Source organism: Astatotilapia calliptera, chromosome 4, assembly GCF_964374335.1.
Source record: "Astatotilapia calliptera chromosome 4, fAstCal68.1, whole genome shotgun sequence".
Lineage (NCBI taxonomy): Eukaryota > Metazoa > Chordata > Actinopteri > Cichliformes > Cichlidae > Astatotilapia > Astatotilapia calliptera.
The window spans coordinates 22,482,883-22,504,938 of NC_137425.1; the positions used below are offsets into that span (position 1 = coordinate 22,482,883).

At 39.1% G+C, this 22,056-nt stretch overlaps 1 protein-coding gene across 1 annotated transcript in view; it reads left to right on the forward strand.

Moving 5' to 3' along the window:
- grin2aa (glutamate receptor, ionotropic, N-methyl D-aspartate 2A, a) overlaps positions 1-2,908 on the forward strand; it is a 159,322-nt gene extending 156,414 nt beyond the window's left edge. The window contains exon 15 of the mRNA XM_080300951.1: positions 826-2,908. Coding sequence (XP_080157077.1) covers positions 826-2,757 — 1,932 coding nt within the window. The 3' untranslated portion in view covers positions 2,758-2,908. The remainder of the gene's footprint in view (positions 1-825) is intronic.
- The last annotated feature ends 19,148 nt before the right edge of the window (positions 2,909-22,056 follow it).

The window sequence follows — 22,056 nt, forward strand, 5'->3', positions numbered from 1 at the left end:
CTAAAAGCAGCAAGTTTCTTTGCTCTCATTTTAAAGCTGTGTATGTGAAAGTTAAAAGTGATGTTCGTGCACTAGTTACTTCAAAGCCATTCTCAATAATAATTTAAAACAAAATACAACCTTAATTGCCCGTTTTGTCACGATAAGCTTTGCAAAGTTTGTATTGAACCAAAAGGTTGTTTGATTTCGGGACATGATAAATGTTTTCTGGGAATTAATTTGTGAACTAGTAAGTTGTCACAGTGGTGAAAGGATTTTTTGTTCTTTTATAAACAGCTCTTTGGCTGTTTTAGACATTTAACTGTCAGCTGTTGTTTACTCAATACTTGCTCATTCAATAGTTTGTCTTAAGGTTCAAAAGTCAAACTGATGGTAGTTTTTGTTGTTTACTGCTTTGCTTACTGCTTTGCTTACATGAGGCTTATGTCACATTGTGAATACTTCTAAGAGAGATTCTGGAGATATTAGAAATCTAACCTCATTAATAAATTTTCAGCATCTTGCTGATTTGAACTGCTGAGAGTTAAAGAATTTGTGAATGTGTGTTTCCCCTTATTGTTGACAGATGCTATTAGAGAATTTTTAATGTAATATTTCTAATTTTTTATTTTAGAGAAAACCCCAAATGTGTTTTATAATGAAAGAAAGATAAACGGAATATGCTTTCAAACTGTACTTGCATTACAATTACATGGTTACAGTGGGTGACTAATTTTGCATTGGATTCTGTGCATCTCATTCCATTGAATCTCTCCCGCCCTTTTCATTTCTCCTTCCTTTTTCACCTCTCCCTTCCTTCGTCTTCATCCATGTATGTAAATGCAGGGAATCTGGAGTTGCATCCATGGAGTTCACATTGACATGAAGAAAAAGTCAGACCTGGACTTTAGCCCCCAGGACAAAATGCTGAAGCTCATTAAGTCGGCCAAACAGATGACCAACATGTCTAACCTGGGTGGCTCCCGCATGAACTCGCCCAAACGAGAGTTCATGCACTCGGCTGGTCCTATGATCATGGACATGATGGCAGAGAAGGGGAACTTCATCTACGCTGACAACCGAAGCTATGCCCCCAAAGATATGATCTACGGGGATGCTGGCGACCTGCAGTCCTATCTCGCTAACCGCCACAAAGATCATCTTAACAACTATATCTTCCAGGGAGGTCAGCATCCTTTGACCCTGAATGATGCCAATCCCAACACAGTGGAGGTAGCAGTAAGTGCTGACGCAGTCCAGACTAACGCAAAACCGCAACGCACGCTGTGGAAGAAGTCGGTGGACACGGTTCGCTCAGTACCACCCGGGCCCTCGCCGATGCCTGACATGCTGATGCCAGACCCACGAATGTCAATGAAGACTCAGCGGTACCTCCCTGAAGATGCAGCCCATTCTGACATCTCAGACTGTTCTAGTAGAGCAGCCTCCTACAAGGACCCAGAAAACAACAAGCATCTGAAGCCCAAGGACAACTTAAAAAAAAGATCGGTGACTCCAAAATACCCAAGGGATTGCAGTGAGGTGGAGCTGTCCTACTTAAAGACTAAGCAGGTCAGCGGCGGAACCAACCAAACTGGGAGAGGAGGAGGAGGAGAGAAAATCTACACTATCGACTCAGACCGGGAGCTGAGCCTCCACTCAGACCCCATTCACTACCGTGAGAGCCACGGTCTTGCTGCGGACGATTTGGAATACCCCGAAATCTACTCCGACCACAGTGACAACTATAGGAAGTGTGAGCAGCCCATAATTCATCTGAACTCCTCGCCTTTGCATCATACAGACTCAGATCTTCTACCAGATCCAGCCTACTCAAAACACTACAACCTAAAAGAGAAAAACCTGTCCCCGCATGAATCCATTGATCGCTACAAACAGACACACTGCCGTTCCTGCTTATCCAAAGTGACTGCTAGCTACCCACCTGCAGGGCCGTACTCCTCTACTGGTTCTGCCTCAGCTTCGGGCACACGTTCACCTTATAATCGGTGTGAAGCGTGCCTCCACACGGCCAACCTGTATGACATTAGTGAGGACCAGCTCCTTGCAGACCCTTTGGTCAGCCCTACCATGCATCACCAACAGCAGCAGCAACCGGATGAAATGTTTGGTCTGTACTGGCCACAGACAGATGGCCCGCATGTCCAAAAAAGAAATCGCTTGAGGCTGAGTCGTCAGCACTCCTTTGACAACATCATGCTTGAAAAGCCCAAAGATGTAGATCTGGGCCGACCGGCACGCAGTGTCAGCCTCAAAGAGAAGGATCGCTTCTTGGACTCCACGTCTGACTCGCACTATGCGAACCTCTTTGGTATGCGTCCCTACTCTGGCAGACTCTTTGGCACTGGGTCCAAGTCTACGCTGTTTAACCACAACCTAGAGGAGAGCAAGAGGAGCAAGTCCCTGTACCCAGCCCATGGCTCGGAAAACCCTTTTCTCAGTCATTCGCTGAGGGATGACACCAGCAGCAGACTGGTCCATGGGCGTAGCTCCTCTGATATTTACCAACAGCTTTCAGTGGCTCCCATCAATACACGCAACGATGCGAACAATCTCCGCTCTTCTGTTAAATCCACCACTTCATTTTGCTCACGGGACGGGCGGATAGCTAATGACATGTACAATAAAGAGCATGCGATGCCTTACTCAGCCAATAAGACTAGTGCATACCCAGCCCCACGTGGCGTCCTAAACTCAGCCCAGTTCAGCAATAGACGGGTGTATAAAAAAATTCCCAGTCTGGAGTCAGATGTTTAGTTGATATAAGAAATAATGTGTTCTCTCCTTCTTACTCCTCTCTGGGTTTGTATTATAATTTATCAACTATGTTATCCAATAAGGGATGCCATAGCCACACTACGATTTCTTCTCTTCAACATTGTAATCCAAACGAACTTGTGCCCACTTGGGTATGACGGTATTACTACTACTCTCTTGATATCACCATTTCTATCCATTCTCTCCCATGTACCAGTGAGACAGCTATAGGGCCAGCACTCTGCCATAAGGTATCCTTGTGTAAAGAGGAGGGTAATCATTAATCCCTAGGTTTTTAGGAGTAGAAAACGACATAGCCCCATAAGTGGAACCAATATGGTACCGTATACGTTAGAGTAACACAGGGCTCCCTGCAATAGCTTTCAGAAAGGAATCAGTTGATTTGGCATTCAAATGTGCGAGGAGGTGGTGAGGAGGATGAGAGGAATTATATGACAGTGGAATTAAAGGAAGCGAGAGGAAGCTCTTTAGCCACTGTCCACCTTCCTTCTCACCGTGTTCCTTTCCACCTTCACTGTCAACCTTAGAGCTCACCAGCTGAAGAGAAAAGGCTTGACAGAAAGACCAGATGGGCAGGCCAGACATGGAGGCATCCCAGGAGGGCAGGGGCGTCACAGAGAGCTAGTCCAACGGTCTGCTGCTTGTTATGCTGACAAATATGGGCACTAAGACACCTGGCAGTGGAAGAGGAGAGAGAGAGTGAGGAAGGAAGTGATTGGCTAACTGGCACATAGTGGAGCATCAAATAGTTTGTGGCTGTTTGATAGCGTGTTCTTGTTCAGAATACAACTTTGTATGTTCAGCCCACGCTGAGGGACGCGACAGTGATGAGAAGCTGAGAGCGATGCAGGTGCTTTTAATGAATATTGTTTACAGACTGACAGATAAAAGGCATGCTGACAAAATGACTGATAGAAAAGGACAGACGAGCAGGGAAACCTAAGGCACTTGATGGGCATTTCATTTGTGGCTCTGCACAAAAAAACAAACAATAATTGCGAAGTATTGCTTTTATTCTCTTGAACTATAAGATTTCTTAGGGATTCTGGCATCCGGATCCCCCTATGTAGGATTTTAGTGTTTGCTTATTTGGTAGCACAATAGCCATTAGTTTAAACCTCCCACATTTGCTTTTGAAAAAAAAAAAAACCTAAAAGAAAAAACAACAAAGCTTACTGAAAAATACCTTCATGAGTAGCAGATTATTTTGCATGTGTTGATTTCATTTTGTGTCGGAGAAGAGAAAATACACATATACACTCTAAGACATATTTTACATTTTTCTAAAAGTAGCTGCGTCTTGCCGGATGTGGTGGGTGGCTGTGTGCACCATCACGTGGTGATCCTCTACCCTCTTAAATCTGTCATGATTGACGTAAAGGTGGAAGGGAAGAGAGCAAAGATGAGATAAACAAAATAAAAAAGGTTAAGCGCAGCTGTTTCCACCACCATCATTTTGTTTTTGGTGGGCAATAATGTGTGAGTTTTTTTTATTAATTATTATTTTATTATCCACGCCACTGAGAAACAGGGTATTAGCTATGAAAAACACCAATGATTCCTTCCTTCTTTCATCTTTCCTTCTTCCCTTTCTCCATCAATATGACATCGCTGGAGTGTTTGATGTCTATAGAGCTAATCTGAATCATTTTCTGTACTAAAAATTGAACTTTGGTTGGTTCGTCCAGCCTCTGCAGTTTAGCTTGGGATTACGTTCAGAATTTTCGATGATTTAACTTTGTGTGGAACTGTTGATCTACAACAAACCAGGGCTTTTGAGGATGTGAAGACTGCTTGGGATGGATCCCTTGTTTACCTTCGAAGCGTTGTTTGGGAGGGATGCGGGATGGGATGGGTGTTATGTGGTCATCAATTACGTATCCATCCATTGGCATGGAATAAGTCGTGTGTGCGCGCATGGCAGAACTTGGGTAAGCTTGAACTTTTTAACCAGAACATTTGGTTCTTAATCTGATTGTGTATTTTTTTTTTTTCGTTCATTCCTTTTTTTTCTTTGACAACACTAAACTGAAAAAGACTTGCACACGCATAGATTTTTTTTTCCTTGGTAGCATCATGCTTTATAAAATGTACTGTCTAAAGAAAAATGTCATGTAACGATCTTAACTGACTGATTTGCTTGATTGATTAGATTTACAAAAGCCAAAATTGCTTCAAATAATATACCTCAGGATGATTCTGTATGTTTTAGGGGGGCGTTAATAACAGTAGCAAGAGCTGTAGGATGTGCCGCAGAATTTCTTTTTGTTTTGTTTTTTTGTAGGAAAAAAAAAGAAGGGGAAAAAAAAAGACGAAGAAGAAGCGGCCATAAGGCAGAATCAAACTTTTCTCTTTTTGATGTTTACCAGTCCAAGGTCTTCCAGTTCAGCTCTCTGCCTGAGCTCATGCAACCCAAGCAAAGATAGAAGAGGAAACGAAGGAGGGAGTGAAGGGACAGCGGTAGGGGTGGGGTGAGAGGGGGGCTTAGATTGTTTTCCCAGTGTGTGGGATGTGCTGTATGCAGCTCCACTTCACACTAAGCTGAGCACCCTTCACAGAACGAAGGATGATTCTTAAACATCCAAAATCTGAAATGCTACCCTTATAGTTCCTCCTCTCCATGACTTTGAATGGCAGTTGACTGCATTAGCCACTGTGTTTCGATTGAAGCTCCATTTTTAACCACTGTCATATCGCCCTTTTTGTACTCTTGGAATACCGCAGTGAATCTCCCCCTAGCTTCCCAATCAGCTTACCCAGTGTTGACTGAAGAGCAAGATTTGTCCTTTTCTCTCTCTCTTTTTTTTTTGCATCTTATCTACATATTTATTACTATCATATTTATCTCCACATGCTGCTTGTGTGAGCTGACAAGTGAACAATATGCACATGTAAAAAAAAAAGAAAAATATCAAATGGCACCCTTGCGTTTTATGAACTCATCGCAATTTGTTCGTTTGTTCTACTTTTACAGAACTGTCATGTAAACTGATGATGTTTTCTGTTCAAACATACACAAAGAAACACGCACACACACACACGCACACACACACACACTCTCAGACACACTCTTGTGATGACAACCCTGCTATTTTTTAATGGCAAAAATGTATTTTAATTACATTTAATGATAACTAATGAGGTGATGGCATGCAACCCCAGATGTAACAACTTTAATGTTTTGTTTCTTTTCTTCGTTTGATATTTTTGTTATGATGTTATGATCACTAATGCGTTGTAACCAGGTGTGATGAGTATATACATATTTGAGAGGAAAAAAAAATTATCTGTGTTTAACACAATGAAGATGCTGCTGCTGTTTTGGGGGAGAGGTTAAAGACCTGATCCCAGTGCAACTTTCTCATTGGCTGGCTGGTCATTATCAGGCCATGTTTTTGGCTAGTAGAGTGGTTGGTCACCGGTCAGGGCTTGGCTTATTTTGGTGGGACATCTGTGCTCTTCCTCCAATGGCAGGTGAGAATTACTGTATCACCAGCTCTGCTTCTCTCTTCCCTCTCCTTCATGTGTAGTCAGGATTTCAACTGTAATGAAGATAGAAGAAGAAGAAAAAAAAAAAAGCAACCCTCAACTTTGAGTCTGCTATCCCTCCAAAGATACAAGACCTCTTTCTTTATGGTTTGCTGTAAGAATATAGCTTTTCTTTCTTTTCTTTCATTTTTTTTTAAAGAAAAAAAAACATACTTCCTCAAAGACTTTTAGGGAACTATTTTGAATATATTTAGAAATGACACCTGTATACATCGCTTGTAAATTCATACTGAAATACATCATCATGGAGAATTATAAATGATAAAGAGTAAAAACAATATTTTTTGTGTGAATTTCACAAGAGCTCTTCTGTACAGTGGCACTGTTTATCTCTCTCTTTCTTTCTCTCTCTCTCTCTCTCTCTCTCTCTCTCTCTCTCTGTAGAGCGGCTAGAATAAAATTTCACCATTCACAAGGTTTGTTGTCCTGTCAAAATTCCCGGTAAGCACAACAGGCTTTGCGTCTTCCTCACCTTATATGGAAGTAACCTCTTTTGTCAGTTGAAGATAACAGCTGATTCTACACGAAAGCCATTCCTTTCACAGCTAATGGTATTACCTCTACTTCTGTTAGATAAACAAAAGCGGTGCATGCTGGGTTACAAATATATGATTATTTTTATTTTTTTCATCAAGAATGTCAGGAATAAGGGTTGCTGCCTACAATATCCATCATTAATTACTTCCTCTGTGCACCTGCCACCTGTGTTTTTACATCTTTAGAAAGTCTCGTATTCATTTCGTAATTCTTGATTTTTAGCAGTAGTTTCACTTATCGGTTAATAAAGAATACCGGTAGCAATTTGCGCTAATACTAAAAGGCCTAAAATTTGAGTATACAAATGACAGCATGCTAATTTCTATGTAATCTCTGTAAGATGGTGTTTGCAAACAATTGTGCAAACATGAGATAAGAGTTTAGTACAGCTTCCAGTTACTACTGACCAGTCATGGTTAAGCAGACATTCATTGCATCCATATAAACATATAAACTGTTCTTAGGGTGAGTAAAACCATTGTATTTTCCAAAATCCAGTGTCAGAAGCACTGGCTACTGTCTGACAACAGCATCGTTTTATAATATCTGCATTCATTATCAATGACCAGTGGACAGAAGAGGAAGTTTTTGCCCAGATATCAATGCAAAAGTTATGCGCGTAAAAAATATTCTTTGGACTCCCCAAAACCAAGCTTTTCAGATTTTTACGGGAATAAATAGAGCTGACCATTTAGATGTCTGTTGGCAACAGATGAGCTCATAGCTGAGAAGCTGCACAGGTATTAAATACACAATGATATGAAAATAATAATACTATTTACCTCAGACCCGTAGCTAGATGCTGCTTCGGGTCAATCTGAAATGATTTCTCTGCCTCCTCAGATGATGTCCCAGCTCTGCCAATAAAAGCTCAAACTGCCTCATTGACATCCTGAAATATGCACGAAAGCAGACGTGATACAGCTTCAGCTCCTGGATCAAACCATGAAACTCTCCCCGCTGCTGTCTTCTTTGGATGAACCCAAAATCTCAGTTTCTTCCTTTTCTTGTTTAGAAAGATCAGGATAAGCTCATCAATGCTCGATGTTGACTTGATTTTTGTTAGGATGAAATTGACATGCTACGCTAAAAGTTTGCATCCAAAAAATTTGGAATTTCGTGTTTTTGTCACAAGTGTGAGTAAATGTCTTAAAACTGTAACCACAAAGTCACTGAAAGTCTGCAGATTCACCCAGATTGATTTCAATAAAATAGTTATACTAGTTATTTGTTTTCCATAAAAAGATTATCTTATCTGAATTGCTGCTTTACTAGTTAAACCAGACTAACAGTCTTTAAACATTTCCACTATTTTGTCAATTGTGTACATTTAATGACCAGGCAATTGTCATTAGTAACGGTAACAGTGTTGTAACGATAGAAATAGCAATTAGTTAGATTACTCGTTACTGAAAAAGTAACGCCGTTAGTAACACTGTTACTTGTAACGCCGTTATTCCCATCACTGACATGCAGATGATAAATAATACACAAAACTACACAGATCATATCATCTATATCCAGAACACAATCATTGCTCACATCTTAAATAAATCCTTGTGTATTCGCAAATTGCATAATGCTTTTAGATATCCCAAAGAGCTTCAGCAGATACTGTAGCCCTAAAATAAAAAATGTAAAGTAAATAACATCAGTTTATTTTGAAGCAAATCTCCAAAGTTGGAAACTCAAAGCAAGATAATTCAGTTGTGTTCTTACCACTAGGGAAATTCATGCTGAAAACCATCCCTTTACAGTGTACAGAATTTTTGTTGAACTGGAGTGTGTGTCTAATACACTTATACTTAGAATATAACCCTTTAACAGCTCACTTTGTATTAAGTTTTAAAATGATTACATTAAAAGATAACAAAAAAAACATACAAAGACTTATTAAAAAAAATCAACAAAAGTAAGTACATTTTATTTGTATAGGAGATTTAGAACCACAGTGCTTAAGAGAAAAGATAAATAAAAAAATAAAAGGATTCCTAAAAGTTCCTAAATAGGCTTCAACTGCTGGATGGACCTCTTATGAAGCAGATCTTAATAATCTGAGGGAGTGTATGGACACAGCATGTCTACCACAATTTCAGGCTGTCATTGGAACTGGTGCCACTCTATGCTAGAATCTCTATTGCATGGTGAGTCACAAGATCATAAAAATGATCTCAGTCATTCAGTATACATGGTACTACAGTAGTCCAGACCAGATGCTCTAAAAGCATGCATAGCCCTTTCAAAATAAGATGATTTTCGAATTTGTGTCAAAGATGATCCCAAAGACAGCTGCTCAAATATTCAATTACACAAGTCTGATATTGATATCAGTTATATTAAGTGATTAGTGAAGACCTAGAACTCACGTTTCTCTTTGCAGTCCTCATCTGACCTCGTCCATACGTTCTCTCTTGTAAGACTAAAAAGTAGAGCTCAGTCTTTGGCATTTTACTGAGGTTTTAGTGCAGCGACATTGCCTGCCTGTCACAAGCATGGACACTTCACTAGATTTGGTTCAAGAGGCTGGTTTGAAGATGAGGAACATGTGAGAGGCAGCCTCAAAGACAGCCAGAAGCACAGAGGAGGGGCAGTAATTGAAATGGGGGTGTCATTCATCAGATCGCACAGAGGCAGCCACAGTGTGGTCCAAAGAGTGCTGCAGAGGATGTCTGAGAGGGAGTATATGTGTGTGTGAGTGGTTGTGTCAGCCAGCACAACAAAAAGACCGTGGCGCATCATTCTTCTTTGGCGGAAGGGCAGATGAAAGAAAGAGAAGAGAGAGAAAAGTGCACTCGTTTATTTTGTCATTTTCTATTCTCCCCCTTGGTGCTCAGAAAATCACCTCCCGTTTGATTTAGGGAGACAAACAATTGGCGTGACGTGGAACTCTCATCCTCACCATGTGTGTGTCCACTGTTTTTTTTTTCAAAGCTCTTCTGTGCCATATACTGTACATCCAGTAGGAATCTGTCTTATTACCTCTACAAATATATGCATACTCTCCCATTAAAGTTCCCTCGCGGCAACAAAAGGGTGAAATAGCTCAGAGGTAAAAGGGATCCGAGTACTATGGTTTAAGTAACTATACCTTCCCATCACTCAGCCATTCACACAAAGGGATTCATGCTAAGGGCAGCCTTTGAAGAATGAATGATTCTTTAGATTTTTTTAATGGCATATTACTTCAGCATGTGAGAAATGCATACTTTGAAAGATGCTAAATTTTGCAGTACTCAGAGGATAGTCAAATAGGTGAAGGATTTTATTGAAATATGTGCAAACATACACTGAAAACAGACCACAACTCAAAAAGTCAATATTTGGTTCTCCAACACAGCCTGAGCTCTCTTATTCAAGCTGTCTTGTGATTTCTTTAAATAGGCTTCAGGAATAGTTCTCCAGGCTTGATGAAGGATATTCAAATCTCTTCTTTAGATGTTCGCTGCACTTTGTTTGCCTCTCTGTCGAGATAATGCTACGATATGCCTTTCCTTTATGATGGACAGATTTTCAGTCCAGCTCTTGTATGATTTGGCATACCTCAGCCTTTTCGCAGTGTTTCTCTTCCTTAAGCATGGCTGCCTGACAGCCACCCTTCCACTGAGACCTGTGTCAGGTTTTTCCTGAATTTTCTCCTATTTCTTAAGGACATGACTTCTAGATTCGTTTCATTTGCTGTAGATATTTTTAGGCCTTCTATCCATCTATCTATAATGATCTCTGCATACACGCGTATATACTATGTGGATAGTTAACAGCTACCAAAATGAAGTAGGTACCTCTAACAAGAAGCAAAACTATGTGCAAGGAATGCAGTTTGTTTTTTTCATTTTTTAGGAAAAATAAAATTGTTATCTTGCTAATGTTTACATTTTAACTGTCAGATGCAAACATTTATTGTTTTACTGTTGTATTACTTTTACATTTTACTAGTGCTACATTTTACTAGCACTATATTTTACTCGATAACGTGCATGGTTCTCATAGCTTCAAAGATAGAAGGAAAGAAAGGCAAATTCAATCTGGTACGTACTGGAGTGTAACTGTGTTTCTCAGCTGGTAGCAACTGCTGTCTGGTTGAAATGGGAAAAAAATGGGGCAAAAGAATTCAAGTTAAGCATATAATAATGTTGTAACATACTTATTAAGCCAATGCTGCCCTCCTTTAGGTGCACCTAGTGTCTGTGCAGCAAGATTAAGTTCTTTCATAGCTCAGTTTTAGGGTTATCTTAACCTTTTATGGCAAATATCATCGAAGTAAAACCCACAAGAATGATTTGGTACTGCATATTGCAGGGGTAGGCAACTCCAGGCCTCGAGTGCCAGTGTCCTGGAGGTTTTAGATGTGTCCATGATCCATCTCAGCTGATTTAAAGGGCTAAATGACTCCTCAGCATTTCTTGAAGTTCTCCAGAGGCCTGGTAATGAACTAATCATTTGATTCAGGTGTGTTAACCCAGGGTGCGATCTAAAACCTGCACTCGAGGCCTGGAGTTGCCTACCCCTGGCATATTGTATCATCAGGTTATTTTTAATGTGATTTTACTCACATGCACTTTACTCCAGAAAAATGCTTTAGAACATATGTTTGGACAAAAAAAAAAAAAAAAGAAAAAAGAAATGCCCCAACATGCTGTTTTCATGTGGGGATTTTCTCCAATTTCAATTATAATTTCTGGCATGTAAAGCTTCGCATACTAACATGACAGCCCTGGGAAATATTTGCACATATCATAAAAATGTTATTGAAATGATTATATAAAAAAGCTCTTTTCTAAAGTGTCAGAGTATCACTAACTATAAAGCCATTTTTAAGGTACTGCCACAGTTTGAGGTACTGCTGTAGTACGTAGATGGTATGGGGTCATTGAGTAGGGTGGGTGGTTATGATGACCACTGATTGCTTGGACTTTGTCAGTCCGAATCTGATTAAGAGCAACACAGACAATTAGAAGCAAGTCTGATTATAAAGTGAATATCAGCATGTACTTAATGCGTGGCTTGGGTGCTGCAACTGATGAAGAAATGCTTTTGTGTGAGCACGTCTGAGCTAATGTTTCATATTTGTAATGACCTCTGAAAATGTGCGTGTGTGTGTGTGTGTGTGTGTGTGTGTGTTGTGTAATATGTCTTCACGCTGTCTCGGGCTTTAAATTTAGTAATAAAGTTAATTGGACCTTTGGTCTCCACTGCACATAACAGTTTGACTTGTACTTTTGTGTGATGTCGGCTGGTTTGTTAATGCTGAGACTTGTATTCATCTCAGGGGGAATCTTGATTGAGAAGGAAAGAAAAAGCTTAGTTTGTGATTTATCTTTATTGGGACGGCGAATGTTTATGTGCAAATTCAATCAATCAATTTGAAATCTTCATATCTTTCTAGCCAAGATGTTGGATTTATGAAGCACCAACATCTAAGAGTTTTGAACTTTTCTTAAATATTAGACTAACTTAGCTGATAATATGGATGATGGAGACATGGAGAAATACGATTTTTAGGGTGGGTAGTGGGCAGTAGAGGCTTATTCCTTAAAAAAAATTTATCACTAAATGATTCTATTTGCTTTGTGTTGATTGCAAAGGCCACAATTCGCTGGATGTTTCTGGGTGAAATCAGTGGCAAAGTGTGTTGCACTACCTGAGCATAATTGCTGTAATGGTTGCATCGTGTGCCTCCAGTAAGTTCATTACATGGCCACTTTATGCTTACCATTAAGGTGCAGGTTGGTGCTGCAGTATTCTCCGGAACAATAGGTGTCGCCACTCAGACAAAACCTCCACATCAGCGCTAGTATAGGAAGAAAAGAAGTCAAAACCAAAATCAAAGAAAGAAATTGTTTTGTCAAAGATTTTTCAAAAATTTGAATTTTTAAAACTGTTGCAACATTTGACTTTGTTCATCTCTGAGCTTTTGTACCAATATATCATTAAAAAAGCGATAAAAACCAACACAACCCCACTTTATGTAACGTTAATTTGATGTTAACTTTGTGTCTAGAAAAAAAATGTTGTAAAGTAACGTCTCGTGCACTTTGAGAACATGATATGATGAGATTTGTTTGTTATGACTGCCTTGGAACCTTAGAAGGGTTAGAGTAGGGGCTTTAAATGTATGCAGTTTAGAATCAGGAACGATACACACACACACACACACACACACACATATATATATATATATATATATATATATATATATATATATATATATTAGGGCTGCACGATTAATCGTTAGAATATCGCGATCTCGATTCATACTTATGTGCGATCTCATTTCCAAATGACAACGATTTAAAAAAAAGAAAAAAAAAGACAACGACGATTGTACCGCATTTTGATCCGGGACGTAATCTGCATGAAAACAAGCGCTCACTCTTCCTGCTCAGCAAATGACAAGGGCGGAGCCTTATACCACGTGATACAGAAGCTGTGCCGTGTGATGCTAAAATTAGCAGGGAAAAAACAACGGAGAGCACGTCAGGGATGATGAGAAAGTGACAGGAGAAAATCCGTTCCGGTCAATCACCCAAACATCAATAATGGGAACCTTATACAGCGCTTCCCTATACACGTCGAACTCCCGCAGGCACAAATAAATTAAGGAGGCTATCACTTATCACCTGACCCATCAACACTGTTTTTGTTTTTATGTTCAGTCTCAACTGTTACGAAGTTGATGTGCAGTTAATAAGTGCAATAAATATTTATACTGGAAAAGAAAATCGTGAGAGAATCGTGATCTCAATTCTAAGCCAAAAAATCGTGATTCTCATTTTATGCAAAATCGTGCAGCCCTAATATATATTAGGGCTGCAACGATACTCGTATCGATATTGAACCGTTCGATACAGTGCTTTCGGTTCAGTATGCATATGTATCGAACAATACAAAATTTTTAATTTATTTGATCAACTTTTCTTCTGACGATGCTGTCTGTGTTGAGAGCTCAGTGGATCTGCGTTCGACTACTCCGCCTAGGCTGCACTGTCGAGCGCAGATCCACTGAGCACAGCGCAAGCTAGCAAGACAGAAGCTAAGCTCGTTGCAACATGGCAAATTGAACCTCATTCAGATCTGGGCCCTATTTCAGGAAGCCGGTTTAGAAAACTCAGAGTGAAAAATGATACTCAGGGTTGAGTAACCCCGAACTGTCCAACTCGGAATATTTGGTTTCAGAAAGGCTGATAACAATTAGTTCAGTCAACGCGGAGTTGCTTTGAATCACCTTGTTGTTGAATTGTGCTATACAAATAAACTTGCCTTGCCTTGCCTTGCCTTAACCCCAAGTTAAGCGCGCGCACGAGGATACATAAAGCCCTGATTAGTGGAGCACAGATTAAGCGAGTCACTATGGAGACGGAGGGAAAGAAGGCGCGGTCAATGTATTTTACAGCGCTTGAGGCCGAAATTCTGATGGCAGCATATGCCGACAACATGCAAATTCCGCGGAAAAAAAGTAACACAGCCTCAGCTGCAAAAGAAAGTGAGCATGCATGGCAAAACAAAGCCGACAGAGTCAATGCGTGAGTGTTAATTTAAACATTGATCTAGGGATTTCCACCCATTTAACACGTTATTTTATTATATTATATTTTCTTTTTTATTTTATACATTTTATTTTGTGACGTGATGTGAGCGCAGGTGCAACCCAACAGGCCCCAAACGTTCCTGGCAGCAAGTAAAAATGAAATATAAAAATATAGTCCAAACAGGTAAGGTGTAATTGTATTATGAGCCATAGTGCTTGGTCTGTTTGTCCGATGTAAATCAATTGCAGTTAGAGGCTACATTAATTTTCTTTCTGTAAGCACTTATTGAAATTATCTGAGCACATTACAAGTACATATTTGCTTACTCTGTATGCTCAAATGCGACCCGTTATAGCCAACAGAAAAAAAAGCGGAGGCCCGAAAAACAGGTGGGGGTCCTCCACCACCACCACTCACAGAGGCTGAGCAGTTGGCTTCCACATTTGTGATAATGTTGGCAGCATCACATATATATCACAGTGCAGAGAACATAAATTAGCATCCATTACTGTAATGAAATAATTTGTTAGTTTGAAATGCTACAGGGAACTATGTACCTGTGCATTAATGCTGTGGAAAGACTTCCTGTTCACATAGTCTCCTTCATTTACTGAAGGAGCAATGATTGGAATGTGAGTGCCATCTATACAGCCAATCATCTATGAAGCGCCTTGAGGCGACTTATGTTGTGATTTGGCGCTATATAAATAAAATTGAATTGAATTGAATCACGCCTGGGAACCCTGAAAATAAATGTAAAATTTAAGTAGTAGTTCAAGTATCACCACATCATGTATTAAGTTTTGTTCATCCTGATACCTGCAATTTTGTGGAATCCCTCTTTGATAAATCTTGTGGGTCTGTGACCGGGGAACACCACAAACGAGTACAGGAGACGTTTCAGTGCAACTGTAACATTCCCGACTGCCCGACGGACGGTAGCCTTGGAAACGTGCTCAGCGTCACCAATATTATACAGAAAGCTCCCGTTTGCAAAAAACCGAAGTGCGATACAAATAATATGTACAGAACTGAGAGGATGTCCGCGATGTGTCACATGAGCAATATTAGGCCTGAGGATGTTATTCAAATAACTTATAGATTGTGCTGAAAAACGGTAACGTTCACACAGGAAATCATCAGGAAATGATAAAATGTCCGAACGCGCTCTAATCACTCTCTCCCGGCGGAGAGCTCTGCGGAGAATTTGGGCTTCAACATCTACTGGCTCTTCAAGGAAGGGGCACGCCATGTCTGACACTTCCTACAGTCAGGTTTCCGACAAAGAGGCGGAGAACATCAGGGTTAGTTGAAGTAAACCTGCTAGGGGGCAGGTTAGCTTCACGGAGTGTGTCGTCATAGTAACTCACTCAGAATTAATCTAAACTCGCTTTGTGAAACCGAAAACCCAGAGTTTTCGTTAACTAAGGGTATACTTACTCAGAGTTTGCACTAAACCGGCTTTCTGAAACAGGGCCCTGGCCTTTGGAACTATTTTGGTTTTCATGTGACGTATGACCCTGATGGTAAGCGCGTCATGGACAAAAGTAAAACAGTATGTTGGATGTGCCACGCAATGCTCAATTACAAGGGTGGGAACTACTGCGTTAGTGCAGTTTGCTTGTTAACGTGTTGACGCTGTCCAGCCCCACGCGCGGGGCAATCTGCGGTAGCTCGTTAACGGAAATTTGCCGTGTTGTTGCATTAACGTCATTTCAGATTAACGCTGACAGCACTAGTGGGAACACAATGAATATGACTGCACATTTACGCTGACATCATCCTAGTGCAAAGACAAGTGGAAGCAGACAAAAACAACAAGCACGCATGCTACAAACTTTACCTGAGTCATTTAGACAGCCGTTAGCACATGATTCTCCTTATGGGGACCTGATATGTTTAATATGCTGCTGAGAATATAGCCCAGAAGAAGCGTATAGTATAGCTTTTATTTTGGAAAGAGCCATTTCTCTGTAATAAACTCTCTTTTCCAAAGATGAGTGATTTCTTGATCAGATAGATTTATTATTTTATCCCTTTGTTGTTTCAGTAACATTAAATTTAAAAACTGTAAGTTTGAGTTAAAATATATATTTATAATTTTAATAAATGACAAATTAAAAAAGCATGAAAAATTTTTTGTATCGAAAAAATATCGAACTGTGACACCAAAGTATCGAACCGAACCGAACCGTGAATTTTGTGTATCGTTGCACCCTTAATATATATATATATATATATATATATATATATATATATAATTGAAACAGTTTAGCCTTATAAAAACCTGAAACCAAGAGATTTATTTTGTGCAATTTTGTGCAATTTTCTTTTTAAAGCTGGAAACACACAGTGTATATTTATATCATATTGAATTTATGTAATTCAAGCACTTTCCTTAGATAAAAAAAATGGAACACATTGGTACAAATCCTTAATTTTCAAGATTGTAAGCTTATATAATTCTCTTATATAAGCCTGGAACAGTTTGCCTTGTGCTCAGATTTCAACTTTTTTATTTTTATTAAACTTACATCAACTAAAACCTAAAAGCTGAAATGTTGTTATATGGACCACAATTTTTTTTTCAAGTAGTCAATAAATTTTATATGGACTACATGAGAAATACTCCCTAATATCATGGCTGGCAGGATGATATCAGCCCAGGGAAGCGTGTATTGGCTGACAGAAGAAAGCTTGTACTCCAGGATCCTCTGTTTTCACAAGCAGCCCGCTGTCCCACTTTATGTGTCCTTCAGCAGCACATAGAAGCAACGATGCTTGCTCCAGTTTTCTTGTACAAGCCAAATGAATACATGTATTTGAACTTTTTTTTTTTTGCACTTACACTGTTTGACAGATGAAATCTCTCACGCAGGCATAATAGATAAAGTGACATTCTGTGCAACATGAAAATAATGAAGATGAGTTTTTTCCTCTCTTTCTCTCTGATGAAAAGAACAGAGGGAGAAAAGAGCCCATGGGCACAAGCAACAAAACATGCAAATACAGCCCAATGTAGGCTAGCATCTGTGTGTGTGTGAGTACTTTTAATGCAGATTTTGTGGGAGATGAACTGCAGCTGTGTCTAACGCTAAGTAAAAATGTCCTTATTTCTTTTAAGTGAGCTGTCTTTAGTGTTGATGCATGATTTTGCCCTGTTCCTCCTTTATATTCCTAATGTGACTTATCAGTGCTGTGCATCACCATGAAAGACTTCATAAATCAGGGGTCTGTAGGCCTGCAGGTAATTAATTGCTTTGGTTTGTCAGCCAGGCTTGAGCTGAGTGGCCAGGGATGAGAGAGTAAAAACTTGCATTGGTTTTTGTTTTGTCTTTCTATTCTATTGCTGTTTTTGTCTCTTTTATCTGGTATCTCTTTAATTAGTTTGTTTCTGAAAGCAATTAAAAAATCTTACATTTATAATTCATCTTTAAGGATTCTGGTCAAATATCACAAATAAAAAAAGCAGGATGAGGTTCAAACTTGTCTGAAATCACAGTAATAAAGAGCACGCCGTTCTCATTACAATATAGTGCTTTAAGATGACAGAATTAACTTAGCCCCGTTTGGCCAGCTGTGCCACATAACTGCAATATTTGATATGAAATGTCAAAATGCTTTCAGTTCAAGATGCTCTACAGTAACAGTTAAAAAAATCTACCACTTGACAATATTCCTAAGAAAACAGTTTGCTTTGATGAGAGCCTTTTTCTGCTTTCCTGCTGTGTGTCATATGCAGGGTGACACCCTCTTTTTCCCCACATTGATAAATCTCTGTACAGAAAAGAGGGAAACCCTGTTTCTTTACTAAGATCGACAGCAGACGTTCGCATTTTGAGAGTCAATGACCACAGATTCTAACTGTGAATGAAGCAGTAAATGCTGATAAGCTACAGCTGCTGCTCTGTCAGGTGAAAACCCAAAATACCGTGTGTGCAACATTTCTTCAGAGATGCCCTTTGCAGCAAAAGTTTGCAACTGCAAGCTGTTGCAGAAAGCAGCTCTGCCTCATAACTTCAGTCCCACAAGTTAAAATAAGAAGTAGGGATTCTGATGTGAATGATCAGACAAGTGGTTGGCATTCAGTACAAAAATGCATATGATTTGCTTTTTGTGAGCCTCCTGGAAAATCTGATGTTCTGAATCCTTTTTATTTCTCTTTTATTTAGTAAGGAGTAGTTTTCACTTTGAAACAGTAGTGATGTAACATTTGCATGAAGAAAAGATTATCATGTTTGCATTGTTGAGCGCTTGAAGATGCTGTACTAAAAGTCAGAGGAGGGGATACGTTATCATCCCCACAGGACATAAAATGTAGAGTAGGAAAAAGCTCTCCATTCTCTCCTGCAAAATTCCTATTCCTCTCTGGGTAATTGGGAATATTTTCAGGGCGCAGGGTTAACGTTGTTACTCTTGTACAGGACTAAAATCAAAATCAAACTTTTCTTTAGTAACAGTTTTATTTTCTTACTTTGTAACTAATGAAAATGAAGGTAAAATGTTATTAATAACCATCCAAATCAGTGATCAATTCTCCCAACTGAGACACTCGCTGCAGTGTCATGTTTTCACAGGAGTCATAGTTACACTGTACAAGTGCAGTCCTAGACTATACTGAAAGTAAGCTAATCAAATTGACTTTTTTCTTGTTGAATGAAATGCTAAATGAGAGGCTGCAGTGAGTTACAGAAGCCATAATGGAACAGCTGGAGACTTTATCTCTCTGTCGGCATCAAAATGCACAAGTTGTTACTGTGCATTTGACTGCCAAGCATAAGTTTCATCTGTATCTTTAAGCGACTCAGTTAGACTCTAAAATGCAATTAACAGAGAGCAGGTGTCCTTGTCTAAATTCACCCATAATTATACCTAACTTAGTGCTCCTATCGCATCACACTGCCCTTTCAAATGGTGATAAACAAGCATGCTATTGCTGGAAGCTAATTGTGTATCAGGCTAATCACTAACACAGGCTAATTACTTATTGTTAAACTAGCTCATATGACTTAGGAACCCTGAAACTCTCTCTCGCTCTCTCTCTGTGTGTGTGTGTGTGTGTGTGTGTGTGTGTGTGTGTGTGTGTGTGTGTGTGTGTGTGTGTGTGCGCGTGCGTCCTTCAGTTTTAAATGGGTACAGGTGTGCAGCTATGTGAGCACTCGTGTTTGATTAAAAATATGAAGCTTGATTGTAGAATACCAGAGGGAGACTGAGGTGTTAATTGCCTGTGTCTACATGTGTGCATGTTTACGTGTGTAATGTGTGTGTGTTTGAAATGTTTGTACATCAAGAATTGCAGCAGTTAAATAATACAATAAAAGAACGCCTGTTGTGACTCAATTTACCCTGACAGCATAAGCGATGCCAGCACACACAAATAACACAAACATAAAACAAAAATCTGGAAATCTTATTAAATACTGTGATCTTTAACTTCCTAATGTGTGGATGGATTCAGATAGTTATCTTTCTTTGGTAGTGTGTGTGTGTGTGTGTGTGTGTCAATATGAAAGTGGCAGATGAGGAAGCTGAGATTATCAGGCCCGTGTATGTGCACCTCATCCCTGCTCCCTAAAGCGATTGTAATGTAGAATTATGTGATGGGACTTATTTGGGTATGTGGGACAGCAATTCAGATGTCTTACTTTGCACACAAACGCACATACTCATTTTTCAACTATTGTGGGGCCCAATTTATTTTTGTACTGTTGTGGGGTCCACCCTTTCCAGTGGTACCATAGCTGTGCAAAAAAAAAAAAAAGAATGCAGTGTGATCAGCGGACATCTTTAAGACGACGCGGGCTGTTGTGCTAAATCATGTTTGTTTATACATAGTCCATATTCATATGTATGTATGTTGATAAAAACAATATTAATATGTGTAAAGTAAAAAATATTACCTTTGTAATGTCCACATGATGTCCCAAAGAGCTATCCAGTCCAAGGTCATATTGACGTCCAAATCGTGGAACGAGTTTGGACATTGTTTAGATCTCCAGAATTTGTCATTGACCCAAAAAAAGGCATGATAGGCACATCTATCCTATGTCCAATGTTTAGTAGGTAGTGAAAACTCTTTTTATTTTTGGGCTTTTTCAGCCTTACTTTTTTTTTTTTTTTTACTTTTTATTTTCATTTTTTAAATTGAAAACGAACAACAAACAAACAGAAACAAAAAATAAAAGACATTTACAGTTATGGGACAGAGTAGGTATCATCAACTAGCCAAAGCTTGACTGGCCATTATGACCAAAAAAAAAAAAAAAAAATTCTCAGGAACACACTCTAGTATCTTTATCTTTCAAACATAGCCTCCACCCTCTGAGGACCGAACACAGAAAATACGGGCGTATTAATAATAATAATGAAAAATAATAATTATAATAGTAACAGTATTGGTAATTACAGAAAAAAGAAAACAAAAAAAAACAAAAAAACAAAAAAAAAACAAAGGAAACAAAGAAAAGAAAAAAAAAGAAAAAAAAAAAAAAGAAAAACATATCGTGTGAACCCCTCCCACCATCCCCCCACCCCTTTACCCCTGTATGGCTCTCAACTTCATCACATTCGTGTATACAAACAGCCCATATTTACACCCGTCTATACACAAGAATCAGCACAACATTCAAGAATTCTAATCAGAAGGGCCTAACCAAGGATCAATTCAGGGTAAACCCAGAGGAATTTACATCATCTCTATATTCTGTCAAGTCCAAAGACGGTAATACTGAAAGAAATGGTCCCCAAATTTTTTTAAAGGTTCCGTATTTCCCTTTTACACTATGCGATATCTTCTCAGGTGTACAGTAGGATGCTAACTCATTAATCCAATATCTCAATATTGGAGAATTTTCAGATTTCCAACGTGTCAGAATACATTTTTTAACTGCAGTACTCGCAAGTAAAATAAAATATTTCTTGTGGTAATCCACATTTATAGAATCTATATCACCTAAAATCCATAGTTTTGGGTCCATTTCGACTTGGATCCCAATTACCCTTGAAATTATTTCAGTAGTCCGTCTCCAGAACTCCTCTATTACTGGGCAATTCCACAGCATATGAAGAAGATCACCATCTATCACCTTACATCTCAAACATTTGGGAGAGTAATTAATATCAATTTTATGTAATCTGTAAGGTGTATAATATGTCCTGTGGAATATATTAAATTGCATTTGTCTATGATTTGTAGAAATTAACATGGTCTGTGCCTGTTCCATTAGATGGTACCATTCTACCTCTTCATAAACATAGCCCAGATCTGCCTCCCATTTTCTTTTCAGTGACGTTTTGTTGTAGTCAGGTAATTTTTCATTAATAATAGTGTATATTGAAGATACTATTCCTTTTATTGACTTCCATGGTTTGGTGCAAAGATGCGTTTCAAAAGGACTTTCTTTAGGAATCTCAGGGAATGTTCCTTTAGTTTTTTCTTTGATCCAGTCTCTTATTTGTAGAAATTTAAAAAAATTTTGGTCTGGAAGTTTAAATTTTTCCTTTAGTTGTTGGAAGTCAATAAATGTATCATTATTATATAGATCGGCAACAGTTCGAATATTTCTATCCTTCCATCCCCGCAATATGGAGTCGGAAATATGATGGGAGAGATCAGGATTGCCCCATAGGGGTGTCCTTCTAAGAAAAGAAATATTTATTTTTAGAA